Source organism: Somniosus microcephalus, chromosome 1 (genome assembly GCF_052327205.1).
Source record: "Somniosus microcephalus isolate GS21.2 chromosome 1, FLI_Smic_1.0, whole genome shotgun sequence".
Taxonomy (NCBI): domain Eukaryota; kingdom Metazoa; phylum Chordata; class Chondrichthyes; order Squaliformes; family Somniosidae; genus Somniosus; species Somniosus microcephalus.
This window is the reverse complement of record NC_140987.1, coordinates 22,192,991-22,208,375: the sequence shown is the minus strand read 5'-3', so window position 1 is coordinate 22,208,375 and position 15,385 is coordinate 22,192,991. Positions and strand designations below refer to the sequence as shown.

The 15,385-nt window shown below is 43.7% G+C and overlaps 1 protein-coding gene across 1 annotated transcript in view; it reads right to left on the bottom strand.

Annotated features, from left to right (window-relative positions):
• Window positions 1-15,385, bottom strand: part of rgs12b (regulator of G protein signaling 12b) — a 335,452-nt gene that overhangs the window by 74,525 nt on the left and 245,542 nt on the right. The window contains exon 9 of the mRNA XM_085975353.1: window positions 1,148-1,295. Coding sequence (XP_085831479.1) covers window positions 1,148-1,295 — 148 coding nt within the window. The remainder of the gene's footprint in view (window positions 1-1,147; window positions 1,296-15,385) is intronic.

Sequence of the window (15,385 nt, the reverse complement as noted above, 5' to 3'; positions counted from 1 at the left end):
TATCTTCTTATGTGGCTCAGTGTCAAATTTTGATTGTTAACACTCCTATGAGGCACCTTGGGACGTTTTACTGCATTAAAGGCACTATATAAATGCAGGTTGTTGTTGCTTTTGTTGTACTTTTGGTGTTGTTGCAGCACCTATTTAAGAACATGTGAAATAGGAGTAGGAGTAGGCCATACGGCCCCTCGAGCCTTCTCCGCCATTCAATAAGATCATGGCTGATCGCACGGTGGCATAGTGGTTAGCACTGTTGCTTCACAGCGCCAGGGACCCGGGTTCAAATCCGGCCTCGGGTGACTGTGCAAACTCCACACAGACATTCTCCCCGTGTTTGCGTGGGTTTCCTCCGGGTACTCCGGTTTCCTCCCACAGTCCAAAGATGTGCGGGTTAGGTTGATTGGCTATGATAAAATTGACCCTTAGTGTTAGGGGGATTAAATACGTGGGGTTACGGGGATAGGGGTGGGATGTGTTGGTGTAGGGGTTACGGGGATCGGGTGGGATATGTATCGGTGCAGGCTCGATGGGCCGAAATGGCCTCTATCTGCACTGTGGGGTTTCTGTGATTTCTGTGATCTGAACTCCACTTTCCTGCCCTAACCCCATATCCCTTGATTCCCTTGGTGTCCAAAAATCTATCGATCTTAGTCTCCAGTGCAGAAAATTTCAAAGATTCACAACACTGAGTGAAGAAATTTCTCCTCATCTTAGTCCTAAATGGCAGACCCTTCAATCCTGAGACTATGATCCCTAGTTCTAAACTCTCCAGCCAGGCGAAACAGCCTCTCGGCATCTATATTGTTTCAATGAGATCACCTCTCATTTTCTAAACTCCAGAGAATATCGACCTATTCTACTGAATCTCACCTCAGAGGACAATCCTTTCATTCCAGAATCAATCTAGTGAACCTTCGTTGCAACCCCTCTCGAATGCCTGTTGAAAATCCAAACATACTACATCCACTCAATGTCCCCTGTAAGCTGCACTGCCTCCTGCGCGGCCTGCCTCCCGCAATGCGCGACCCATTCAAATTTTTGCGCATGCGCAGTATCTACAATGTAAAAGTCGCTGGGGCCTTGCAGTTGACCTTTTTAAAAAAGTGAATTATTTACCAGCATTAAAATGTACACATACAATACTTACCAGCATGTGAATCGCCATTCTCTTTTCTCTTTTGAGTTCTTCCCAGGCTCCTTCGTGACCAGGAAAAAAATGTTCCCTTTTTCTTGTTGCCATTATCGTCTTCAAGTTCAGTGGGTAGTAATCTGCTCGATTTAGGTTTTGTGCTGGACTGAACAGGAAAAACACCACCAGTGAGTATGGCTCGCGATTAGAAAATGACCCTCAATAACTCAGTGTTGTACAGGGGTATCAGTTTGCCTACCGATGGTTGTTAGAAGTAACATAATTGCTTAAACCTGTTTCAAACTAAACTGAAAACACACAGCCTTTCCATGTTTCAGCTTCCTCCTGGCCCTTCCCGAATCACTAAACTTCAAGGAAAATTTCCTTCCCATTAAACAGCAAGATCCAAGTAAAAATCTTTTAAAATTTCATTTAAGACGGTGATCTTTTTAAAGATTAGAATGGTTATGAGAACAAATGTGGTTTGCATAAAATTTAAGTTATCATTTTTAGCTCAGCAAAGTAGTCATATGATAGCCATTTATAAACTCAGGCTAAGTATGATGAATATTAAGTATATATTCGCATACGTGTCTAATAATTGTTTGAGTGAAAGATAAATGCTTCAAAAGTGATGTTACTACTGTTTGTTCAGTGAAGCACTCGGCACTACTTATGCCCTTGAAACACATCTGCTCCCCATTACAAGGGCTGAATTTTGCCGGCTCTCAGAGGGTGGGTTTGGAGGCAGGTCCACTGTCAAAATCAAAAAGATTGACAGCGGGCCGATATCCCGCTCTGAACCCACCTCCATGTCAGTTTTCCAAGTGCCGTTTCTGCCTGCGCTTTGCAGACACAGCACTAAGTGACAGTTCATTCAATTGTGCTCGTTAGGAGGGTGTTTAAACTAATTAAATCCCCATTTTCCCAGTTCCAAAGCATTTTGCCAACTTTTCCACGAGGTTCCCATCGCTCGGGGATCACGACAGGTAAGTATGTCGGGTTCTGAACAACTCTCCATTTCTTTCAATAGACGACAGCTGCAAAAGTGGCTTAAAACCTGCCATTTTACAGCTGGTCAGTATCCAATCTCAGAAGCAACAGCTTTCAGTATTTAGAACCCACTTTTGAGCTTTATGCACTTTTTAAGTGTTTGGAGTAATCTCTTTATCGATTGTCACCTCCTTGGAACAACCTATCTCAACAGTGACAGATGACTTCTCAACCTCACCTGCCATCTATTCCATCAGCATCGGCGCCCTTGAAAAAATCTCACCTTGGTCCTCAGAATCCCAAAACAATCAGCCCAACACCGCAGCATCACCGGGCACACCAGCAGCACCAACATCCACACCAGCCTTCTCCGCAATCAACTGATGCTGCACTGGACACAGGGCATCATCACCCATGCACATTGCTGCCTGGGACACCAGTGATGGCCTCACCATGTCCAGATTAGCTTCACTCAACACTGTACACCCTGGCTGCCACATGATGCACCAGGATGGCACCACCTCACACCAACACCATAAAGCATGTGGCAAGGCATCCAGTCCATCACTGGCTACAAGGGCAAAAACACCAGCCCCCCCGGTTAGCGATGCCTCCCTTCCGGAGGAGCTTAACAACTTCTACGCTCGCTTCGACAGGGACAACAGGGAGCCGGCTACCAAAGCCTTGCCACCCCCAGAAGACCAGGTGCTCACTCTGTCGACCTCTGACGTAAGGGGTGTTCTACGCGGAGTGAAAACACGAAAGGCTGCTGGACCGGACAGCATCCCTGGACGGGTACTCAAGGAATGTGATCAGCTGGCTGATGTCTTCACCGCCATCTTCAATCTGTCATTGGCCCAGGCAGTAGTCCCTACATGCTTCAAGACCGCTACCATTATTCCTGTGCCAAAACAAACGGCTGTGACGTGCCTGAACGACTATCGACCTGTCGCACTCACACCCATCATAATGAAGTGTTTTGAGAGACTGGTCCTGGCTCACATCAAAGCCAGTGTTCCCGCCTCTCTTGACAAACACCAGTTTGCCTATCGTGCAAACAGATCAACGGAGGATGCAATCACAACTGCTCTACACTCGGCACTGAATCACTTAGATGGTAAAGAGACCTACATCAGAATGCTGTTCATAGACTACAGCTCAGCATTCAACACTATCGTCCCCAACAAGCTGGCCACCAAACTCCAAACTCTTGGCCTGATCACTTCCCTCTGCAACTGGACCCTGGACTTCCTAACAAACAGACCCCAGTCTGTCAAATTAGGTAACCACACCTCCCCCCACCGACCCTGAACACGGGGGCCCCACAAGGATGTATGCTGAGCCCCCTCCTCTACTCCCTCTTCACCCACGACTGTGTGGCTGTTCATGGTTCCAACACCATCATCAAGTTTGCGGATGATACCACGGTAGTAGGCCAGATCACCAACAACGATGAGTCAGCCTACAGGGAGGAGGTCCAGCATCTCGTGAAGTGGTGCGCCGATAACAACCTGGCCCTTAACATCAAGAAAACCAAAGAAATCATTGTGGACTTCAGGAAGTCTAAAGGCGGAAGTCACACCCCCATCCACATCAATGGGGCTGTAGTGGAAAGGGTGGACAGCTTTAAGTTCCTCGGAGTCCACATCACGGAAGACCTCTCCTGGTCCCTCAATACCTCCTCTCTGGTGAAGAAGGCCCAGCAGCGCCTATATTTCCTAAGGAGGCTGAAGGGATGTAACCTGTCACCCCTGATCCTCTCTAACTTTTACCGCTGCACAATAGAGAGCATCCTGACGAACTGTATCACAGTATGGTATGGCAGCTGTAGCTACTATGACCGGAAAGCCCTGCAGCGGGTAGTCAAAACTGCCCAACGCATTACCGGCACCCGGCTACCGACCATAGAGCACATATACCAGAAACGCTGTTTACGGAGGTCACGGTCCATCATCAAAGACCCTACCCACCCCAGCCACAGTCTGTTCGCCCTCCTGCCATCTGGGAGACACTACAGATGCACTCGCACCCGTACGACCAGATTTAGGAACAGCTTCTTTCCCAGGGCTGTCATCCTAGTGAACTCCACAAATAAACTCTAAAGCCTGCACATCTGCCAATGCACTTTATTATGGTTATGTTTATGTTAATGTATTACAAGCCAAATGTATGTTGAATGTTTAAATGTCTTAATCTAAATGTACACTCTCGGGAGCCGCAAGCCTACATTTCGTTGTACTGTACTTGTGCACTAACAATGACAATAAAAAGTTGATTTGATTTGATTTACAATGTCCAAGCCATTCCTTTCACACTCATCACCATTGGGGGGGGGGGGAACATTATGTCTCACCATTCACTGCAACTCACTAAGTCACTTTCAAAGGCAAAAACACATCTGTCCAAGAACGCAAAGTGTTGAAAATAAAGATTTTAATGCTTGACAGCACATTACCAGAAACTTGGAGTGGGCCTTTGGCGTAGCGGTAGCATCCCCGCCGCTGGGCCAGAAGGCGTAGGGTTTCGAACCCCGCTCCAGACAGTCCCGGCAAGTGGAGTCGGAGCTCCGGCTCTAAATTCTGGGTTGACATCCAGCGGGATACTTGCGTTCGTGGGTGTGGTGGCCTCCCCCTCGTATGGGTTGTGGGAGCCCGTAAAACCCTCCCGCCATAGGACTAACCACCCTAATGGCTGGTACGAAGATGGTTACGGTCACGGAAGGAGCGTTAATCGCGGCCAGAAATCCTTCCACCACTTCATACAGTTCCCCAAAGGGAACATTATGAAGACACGTACGACGACGACCAGAAACTTCACATGAACATTGGCTAAACTACCCAAGTGCCTACCCTTGTGTGCTGTTAGTTGGTATGCTTGCAGTAGGATGAGGGTGAGTGTGAGGCGTGGCTAGTGAGATGGGGAAGTGATACTGTAGATAGAGAGGGATGGGTGGAGGTGAAAGGTAAGTTGGTGTGAGTAAGGATGTGCAGGTGTAGGGTAGGGAAGGCAGAGTGATGGGGATGTGATGAGTGGCACAGCAGGATGAGGTTCAGTGTGGCTTGGCAGTAACGTTTCGTGATCTACTGTAATCATTGAAAGGTTTGCGCCACTGCAGCCAGGTCCTCCTGACCACATCCCTGCTTGTGTCCTCCTGTGCAATATGCAACCAGGCTGTGTTGATCTCCTGAGGAGGTCTCTTCCACCAATGGGAAGGGAAGAGGACCTCCCTGCGTGCTGTGACTCCCTCCATAAGCATATGGAGGGAGTCATGGGAGAGCCTGGGTGCAGCCGTGCAGCGCTTGTCAGTGTTTGCAGCACCTCAGTGCTGTGGAACACTGACAGCACAACTGCCAAAATCAATTTGGACATGGTCTCTTTAAGGAAACCGGCTGATGACGCGTCATCAGACCCACTTCCTTTTAATTGGCCGAGAACCTCGCAGGGCGGGCTTAACAAACCCAATCAGGGGAAAATCACTCGGAGGAGGCGGGATGAAGACGGGTGCGGAGTTTGCGGCCGCTGTCTGCTCCGACTGCACCGAACTCGCCACGGCTGGCAAAATCGCGGCCCCAGTGACAGTATGTTTGGTGTGCTATCTCTCAGTCTCTACAGTTTTCATAAACATTGCAAAACCTGGCGGAGACGGAGGGCAAAAAAAAGCAGAAATAAAATGACATTCATGATTGATCTGAAAGCAGATTTAACACAAATCTGCTTGCGATTGCTTTAAAACTGATAGCCGAATATAGATACTATCAATAAGAGATGAAAATGTTCCAGAGGGAACCCCTGCAGTTGATGCAAACAGAGTCTGTCTGCTTCAACTAAATGCTAAGTTTCTGAAGTTCTGATGAAGGGTCCACACCTGAAATGTTAACTTATCTGTTCTCTCCACTGAAGCTGATTGCCCAGCTAAGTGATTCCAGAATGTTTATGTTTTTGTTTCAGATTTAGATCATCTGCAGTTTTTTGCTCATCAGGTTCTGAAGTGTATTCTTTCCCTGCGAGTAATATCTAAAATATCTCTACTACATGAGGGTTTGGTGAGACCGCACCTTGAGTATTGTGTGCAGTTTTGGTCGCCTTACCTGAGGAAGGACGTTCTTGCCATGGAAGGAGTGCAGCGAAGATTCACCAGGCTGATACCTGGGGTGGCAGGAATGACGTATGAGGAGAGATTGTGTCAATTGGGCTTATACTCACTGGAGTTTAGAAGATTGAGAGGGGATCTCATCGAAACCTATAAAATTCTGTCAGGCCTGGACAGACTAGATGCAGGAAGGATGTTTATGATGGCCGGGGAGTCCAGAACCAGGGGTCATAGTCTAAGGATAAGGGGTAAGCCATTTAGGACTGAAATGAGGAGGAATTTCTTCACCCAGAGAGTGGTGAACCTGTGGAATTCTCTGCCACAGAGGGCGGTGGAGGCCAGTTCATTAAATATATTCAAAAAAGAGTTGGATATATTTCTTAAGGCTAAAAGGATCAAGGGGTATGGGGAGAAGGCAGGGACAGGGTACTGAATTTGGATGATCAGCCATGATCTCATTGAATGGCGGAGCAGGCTCGAAGGGCCGAATGGCCTACTCCTGCTCCTATCTTCTATGTTTCTATGTAATCTAAAGATAAGAAAAAGTGATAAGAGCAAATATCAGAATACAAAAACAGATGAAGATAACATAAATACTCAGGAAATAGAAAAGTTTATAGGAAGTAATAATCTAATACCCATTAAAAGTAATGAAAAATAAAAGAATATGAAATTGTCTGTATAGCAATGTACAGCATCAGGAACTGATAGGGAATTAGAGGCAGTAATTAGAAGAGAGATAACGGATGTAATATGGATAACGGAAACATAGATACAGACAGGACAGGATTGGCAGTCAAATATTACCGGCTACTATGTATTTAGAAATGATGGAAGAGGATGAAGGGGTAATGTTGGTGTAAATCAGAAATAGCATAATGGCAGTAGCAAGAAAGGACATAACTAACAAAGAGATTGAAAGAGAATCCAAATGGATTGAGATAAAAGGTAAGATGGCATCGGCACACTATTGGGAGTATACTACAGACTACCAAATAGTGGAAAGGAGGTGGATGGAGAAATGTGTAGGCAAATTTACAAAATGAGTAAAAAAGATGGAATCATACATAATCATGGGGGATTTCAACTACCCCTAAATAAACTGACAAAGGGAGAGAGTAAAAGGGGAGAAGGGGTGGACTCCTATGACCCAATATGTAAGAAGCCCAACAAGGAAGGAAACACTGCTAGACCGAGTAATGGAAAATGAACCACAGCAGATAAGAGACGTAAACGTGGGAGATCATTAGGACTTAGAGATCACAATATAATACGGTTTATGGTAAGGATTGAGAGAGAGCTAGGCATACCCAAAGCACTTAAACAATAAAAGAGAGGATGGCAAAAGCAAATATGATTTAGCTTAGGAAAGAGGTAAAAAGACAATTAGGAAGGCAAAGTTGAAATATGAAATTACAATATCAAGACATATAAAAAGAAATAGTCAAGTATTTTATAGGGACATAAATAACAATAGGAGAATAAAGATAGGGATTGGGCCACGAAAGGATGAGCAAGATAAAACTCACTAAAGATGGCAGGGATACTGAATAGATACTTCGCCACAGTTTTCACTGAAGTGCATACATGAGGGAGAAGGGAATATGGAAGCAGGGTAGGAAGAGGTAACTAGAGAAGGAGGAGGCTCGTCTGGAGTATAAACACCAGCATTGACCAGTCGGACTAATGGCCTGTTTCTGTGCTAGAGATGCTAAATAATCTTTCCGGCACTTTAAAGACTGCAAAGAATGAAAACCGTATCATATAAATTGCGATAATTTAATAATCATAAGAACATAAGAAATAGGAGCAGGAGTCGGCCATTTGGCCCCTCGAGCCCGCTCCGCCATTCAATAAGATCATGGCTGATCTTCTACCTCAACTCCACCTTCCTGCACTATCCCCATATTCCTGGATTCCCTTAATATTCAAAAATCTGTTGATCTCTATCTTAAATATACTCAACGACTGAGCCTCCACAGCCCTCTGGGGTCAAGAATTCCAAAGATTCACCACCCTCTGAGTGAAGACATTTCTCCTCATCTCAGTCCTAAATGGCCGACCCCTTATTCTGAGACTGTGACCCCTGGTTCTAGACTCCCCAGCCGGGGGAAACATCCTCCCTGCATCTACCCTGTCAAGCCCTGTAAGAATTTTGTATGTTTCAATAAGATCACCTCTCTTTCTTCTAAACTCTAGAGAATGTAGGCCTAGTCTACTCAATCTCTCCTCATAGGTAAATCCCCCCATCCCAGGAACCAGTCTGGTGAACCTTCGTTGTACCCCCTCTGTGGCAAGTAATATCGTTCCTTAGGTAAAGACACCAAAACTGTACACAATACTCCAGGTGTGGTCTCACCAGGGCCCTATATAATTGCAGTAAGACGTCTTTACTCTTATACTCAAATCCTCTCGTAATAAAGGTCAACGTACCATTTGCTTTCCTAATTGCTTGCTGTACCTGCATGTTAACTTTCAGTGATTCGTGTACAAGGACACCCAGGTCCCTCTGAACACCAACATTTCCTAATCTCTCAACATTTGAAAAATACTCTGCTTTTCTATTTTTCCTACCAAAGTGGATAACTTCACATTTCTCCACATTATATTCCATTCACCACTCACTTAGCCTGTCTATATCCCCTTGAAGCCTCCTTGCATCCTCCTCACAACTTACATTCCCACCCAGCTTTGTATCATCAGCAAATTTGGATATATTGCATTTGGTCCCCTCATCCAAATCATTGATGTAGATTGTGAATAGCTGAGGCCCAAACACTGATCCTTGCAGTACCCCACTAGTTACAGCCTGCCAACCCCAAAATTACCCCTTTATTCCTACTCCCTGTTTTCTGTCCGTTAACCAATTCTCAATCCATGCTAGTATATTACCCCCAATCCCATGAGCCCTAATTTTCTTTAATAACCTCTTGTGTGGCAGCTTATCGAATGCCTTCTGAAAATCCAAATACACCCCATCCACTGGTTCCCGCTTATCGATTCTGCTAGTTACAACCTCAAAAAACTCTAACATATTTGTCAAACATGATTTCCCTTTCATAAATCCGTGTTGACTCTGCCCAATCCTATTATTATTTTCTAAATGCCCTTAATAATAGATTCTAGCATTTTCCCTACTACTGATGTCAGGCTAAAAGGTCTGTAGTTCCCCGTTTTCTCTCTCCCTTTCTTAAATAGTGGGGTTACATTTGGTACCTTCCAATTCATGGGAACCGTTCCAGAATCTATGGAATTTTGGAAAATGACAATCAATGCATCCACTATCTCTATAGCCACCTCTTTTAAAACTCTAGGATGTAGGCCATCAGGTCCACGGGATTTATCGGCTTTCAGTCCCATTAATTTCTCCAGTACTATTTTTTTTACTAATACTAATTTCTTTCAGTTCCTCATTCTCACTGGAGCCTTAATGTGATAAATCTCATCATCAACAAACTACTTATGAAATAACACTGGACGGCCAGCTGGTGGCGCCGTCCAAGGAGTATAAATACTCGGGCGTGGGCCCCAGTTTTCCAGGGACATTTTGTAAGACAAGGAACTAGTGAAGTACAACTAGACCTCCATGTTCTGAAACAAGTTGATTAAAGCCTTGCTTTATGCTCAAACCAAGTGCACAGTGAGTTTTATTACATCACTTGGTTTGCCACTATTTCCGGGAAGTTTTTTGCGTCTTCTTCCGTAAAGACAGACACAAAGTATTTGTTTAATTTCTCTGCCATTTCCTTATTCCCCATTATAATTTCTCCTGTCTCAGCCTGTAAGGGACCCACATTTACTTTTGCTAATCTTTTCCTTTTTACATACCTATAAAAGCTTTTACAGTCTGTTTTTATGTCTCTCGCTAGTTTACTCTCATATTCTATTTTCCCTTTCTTTATCAATTTCTTGGTCCTCCTTTGCTGAATTCTAAAATCCTCCCAATCCTCAGGCTTACTACTCTTTTTGGCAACATTATAAGCCTCTTCCTTTGATCCAATACTAACTTTAACTTCTCTGGTTAGCCACGGTTGGACCACATTTCCTGAGGGGTTTTTGTGCCTTAAAGGAATGTATATTTGTTGTAAATTATGTATTAATTCTTTAAATGCTAGCCATTGCTTGTCTACCGTCATACCTTCTAATGTCGTTTCCCAATCTACATTAGCCAACTTGCCCCTCATACCTACATAGTTTGCTTTGTTTAGATTTAAGACCCTAGTTTCGGATTGAACTAAATCACTTTCAACATAAAATTCTATCATATTATGGTTACTCTTCCCTAAAGGCCCCTTTACTACAAGGTTATTAATTAACCCTTTCTCGTTCCACAATACTAGATCTAAAATAGCCTGCCTTCCATTTATGTTGCTGACCACAGCTGCATTCTCAGATGCAACAACCATCTCATTTCTATAAAAGAAAGAAGGTTGATGAGGTATTGTATGCAAGACCTCATCAAACTGCAGAGAATGTCACTGTTTGACAGTTTCACAGAGCTGTCAAACGATGACAATTCATCTGTCAAAAATTTTGTTGACGTGCTCTGCAACTGGCTTTCCCTTAATTGGCCTGTTAAGCCCGCTGTCAATCAAGGGAAAATAGCGTGGGTTGGCCACAAATCGATGGAGGCGAGGCTAAAACCTGACCAGCGGCAGTCCCGCCTCCAACGCGCCCCCAATCACAAAATCGCCCCCTTAGTGTCATAACTAATGTAGAGCATTAGGATATTAGCAGTGACTCAAAGTATTCAACTTCCCTGTTGCTTGATTTTACCCATTAACCGGTAGGTGCAAGAAGCAGAAAAGACCACAAAATATTTATTTTATTCAGGTGAAGTAAGCAATGTGTAATTCAATGGGTCAGAAGCATTCTTTGGGCTCCCATCAGATCAGGATAATGAAACAGTTTGGGTGGAGGTAAGGAATAATAAGGGGAAAAAAACACTAGTGGGCGTAGTCTATAGGCCTCCGAACAGTGGCAACTCTGTTGGACGGAGTATCAATCAGGAAATAGTTGAGGCTTGTAATAAGGGAACATCTATAATTATGGGGGATTTCAACTATCATATTAATTGGACAAATCAAATTGGGCAGAGCAGCCTTGAGGATGAGTTCATTGAGTGTATTAGGGATGGGTTTCTTGAGCAGTATGTAACTGAACCGACCAGGGGACAAGCAACCTTAGATCTGGTCCTGTGTAACGAGACGGGATTAATTAAAAATGTCCTAGTAAAGGATCCCCTTGGAATGAGTGACCATAACATGGTTGAATTCCATATTCAATTAGAGGGTGAGAAGGTTGGATCTCAAACAAGCGTGCTAAGCTTGAATAAAGGAGACTATGAAGGTATGAGAGTGGAATTGAGTAGAGTGGATTGGGAAAATAGATTAAAGGGTAAGACGATACATGATCAGTGGTGTACATTCAAGGAGTTATTTTACAACTTCCAAAAAATATATATTCCACTGAGAAGAAAAGGGTGTAAAAGAAGACAGCCATCCGTGGCTAAGTAAAGAAATTAAGGATAGTATTCGACTAAAAACAAGGGCATATAAGGTAGCCAAATCTAGTGGGAGGATAGAGGATTGGGAAAACTTTAAAAGACAGCAAAAAATAACAAAAAGATTGATTAAGAAAGGGAAGATAGATTATGAAAGTAAATTAGCAAAAAATATAAAAACAGATAGTAAGAGTTTTTATAGTTATATAAAAAGAAAAAGGGTGGCTAAAGTAAATGTTGGTCCCTTAGAGGATGAGACCGGGAAGTTAATGGTGGGAAATATGGAGATGGCAAAAACACTGAATGAATATTTTACATCAGTCTTTACAGTAGAAGACACTAAGAATATCCCAACACTGGACAAACAGGGGGCTAAAGGGGGGGAGGAGATAAACACGATCAAAATCACTAAGGAAGTGGTACTCGGTAAAATAATGGGACTCAAGGCGGATAAATCACCTGGACCTGATGGCTTACATCCTAGGGTCTTGAGGGAAGTGGCGGTAGGGATTGTGGATGCATTGGTAATAATTTTCCAAAACTCCCTGGACTCGGCAAAGGTCCCGGCAGACTGGAAAACTGCTAATGTAACACCCTTATTTAAAAAGGGCAGTAGACAGAAGGCTGGAAACTATAGCCTAACATCTGTGGTAGGTAAAATTTTGGAGTCCATTATTAAGGAAACAGTAACAGGACATTTGGATAATCATAATTTAATAGGACAAAGTCAGCATGGTTTTATGAAGGGGAAGTCATGTTTGACAAATTTGCTGGAGTTCTTTGAGGAAGTAACGTATAGGGTGGATAAAGGGGAACCAGTGGATGTAGTGTATTTAGACTTCTAAAAGGCATTTGACAAGGTGCCACACAAAAGATTATTGCTTAAGATAAAAAATCACGGGATTGGGGGTAATATTCTGGCATGGATAGAGGATTGGCTATCTAACAGAAGGCAGAGAGTTGGGATAAATGGTTCATTCTCAGACTGGCAATCAGTAACTAGTGGTGTTCCGCAGGGGTCAGTGCTGGGTCCCCAACTCTTTACAATCTATATTAACGATTTGGAGGAGGGGACCGAGTGTAACATATCAAAGTTTGCAAATGATACTAAGATGGGAGGGAAAGTAGTGAGTGAGGAGGACATAAAAAACCTGCAAGGGGACATCGACAGGCTAAGTAAGTGGGCAGAGATTTGGCAGATGGAATACAATACTGGAAAGTGTGAGGTTATGCACTTTGGCAGGAAAAATGGTAGAGCAAGTTATTATCTTAATGGCAAGAAACTGGAAAGTACTGAAGTACAAAGGGATCTGGGGGTCCTGGTGCACGAAACTCAAAAGGTTAGTATGCAGGTGCAGCAAGTGATTAAGAAGGCCAATGGAATGTTGGCTTTCATTGCTAGGGGGATAGAATATAAAAATAGGGAGGTATTGCTTCAGTTGTACAAGGTATTGGTGAGGCCGCACCTGGAATACTGCGTACAGTTTTGGTGTCCATACTTAAGAAAGGACATACTTGCTCTCGAGTCAGTACAAAGAAGGTTCACTCGGTTAATCCCGGGGATGAGGGGATGGACATATGAAGAGAGGTTGAGTAGATTGGGACTCTACTCATTGGAGTTCAGAAGAATGAGAGGCGATCTTATTGAAACATATAAGATTGTGAAGGGGTCGGATCGGGTGGATGCGGGGAAGATGTTCCCGATGATGGGTGAAACTAGAACTAGGGGGCTGTGGTGATTATTCTTGTTTTATAAGAAGCATTGTAATTGGTTGCCTGTTTTCCTGCCTTGAGATATATGCTGTAAACCTATTGGTTAGTTGATGTCATGTGACCTGTGGTGGCCATCTTAAATTCAGTTCTCCACAGTCTGGTTCAGACTGGGAGCTTAAGATGTACTGCTGGTTTTTAAGGTTAATAAAGCCTAGCTTTTGAAAGGCAACTTACTTTTCATTTCAATTTATTAACCTTATGCTATAATGGAACAATATCTTCGATTTCTTCGACCGGAACGATTTAATGCTGACCCTAATTCTGCAGGAGTGGATGATCAATGGAAACATTGGTATCGTACATTTAAAAACTTTTTGGGTGTGTTGGATCAGCAATCTCTGAAGTTGGATATACTAATCAACTACATTGCTCCGGATGTGTACAAGTATATTTTGGACTGTGAAACTTATGAATTGGCTATTGCTACGTTGGAAAAGATTTTTGTTAAACCCAAAAATGAGGTATTTGCACGTCACCTTTTATCTGCCCGTAGGCAGCAGGCGGGAGAATCCTTGGATGCCTATTTACAGGCACTCCGGCGCGTTGGTGCTGACTGTAATTATAGGGCCATGTCTGCAGAAGAATATAGGGAAGAGTCGGTACGGGATGCATTTATTAATGGATTACTGTCTAGATCAATTCATCAGCGATTATTAGAAAATAAGACCTTGGATCTTAAGAGTGCTTTTGAGCAAGCCTCTACATTGGATTTGGCTCAGAGAAGTTCGGATTCTTATGCTCCCTTTGATCGGCCTGCGACCGTGGTTTCAGCAGTTCCGGATGAAAGGGAATTATGTGGATTTAATAGGAGTGGTTTACCAGATTCCGAAACAGTTTCTACTTCGGCAGCTGTTGCCTCTAGGATTCAGAAGTGTTATTTCTGCGGGAACGCCCGGCACCCCCGTTTGAAGTGCCCTGCCCGGGAGGCTGTGTGTAGTAAATGCGGCAAGGGAGGTCATTACGCACGTGTTTGTAAATCGGTTGCCTCCTCTGCGACCATTCAGCCTTTAGATAGGGCGTTTATTGCATCAGTTTCTGCCGCCTTTTCCCATGGCCTAAACAAAGCTATAGTTATGGCCCAAGTTAATGGGTTAGACGTGAAGGCCCTTATAGATACGGGCAGTACTGAGAGCTTTATAAGTCTTCAGTTTGTGAGGGAGAAGCGTTTGAAAATTTTGCCTGTTTCCTATCAGGTGTGTATGGCTCAGACGACTCTCACCTCACAAGTAGCTGGTTGTTGCCTTGTGAAATTAATTCTTTTAGGTAATACGTATACTGATATACGCCTATTTGTTCTGCCTAATCTCTGCGGATATTTTGATTGGTCATGATGTGCTTCAATTACATGAGTCCCTCAGTCTTTCTTTCGGAGGAACTAAGCCACCTTTGTCTATTTGTGGATCAACTTCTTTATCCATTTCTCCATTATCATCTTTTACCAATTTGATGTCGGACTGTAAGCCAATTGTTACCAAGTCAAGAAGGTATAGCAGTCAGGATAAAGAATTTATTAATCTTCATAATGCTTTGTGCCATCCTGGTGTTACGAGGATGATACACTTCGTACGCAGTAAGAAATTGTCCTTTTCAGTTGAAGACGTCAAGCGGATGACTTCGTCATGCTCTGTTTGTGCCCGGTGTAAACTGAATTTCTCTAAGCTTCAACGAGTTCATCTTATAAAGGCTACTTTTCCCTTTGAACGCCTGAGCATTGATTTTAAGGGGCCCCTTCCTTCAATGACTCAGAATCGATACATATTTACTGTTGTGGATGAGTTTTCAAGGTTCCCTTTTGCTTTTCCTTGTGCAGATGTATCAGCTGCTACAGTTATTAAATGTCTGACTCAATTTTTTGTCATCTTTGGGATGCCTGTGTATATCCATTCGGATCAGGGAA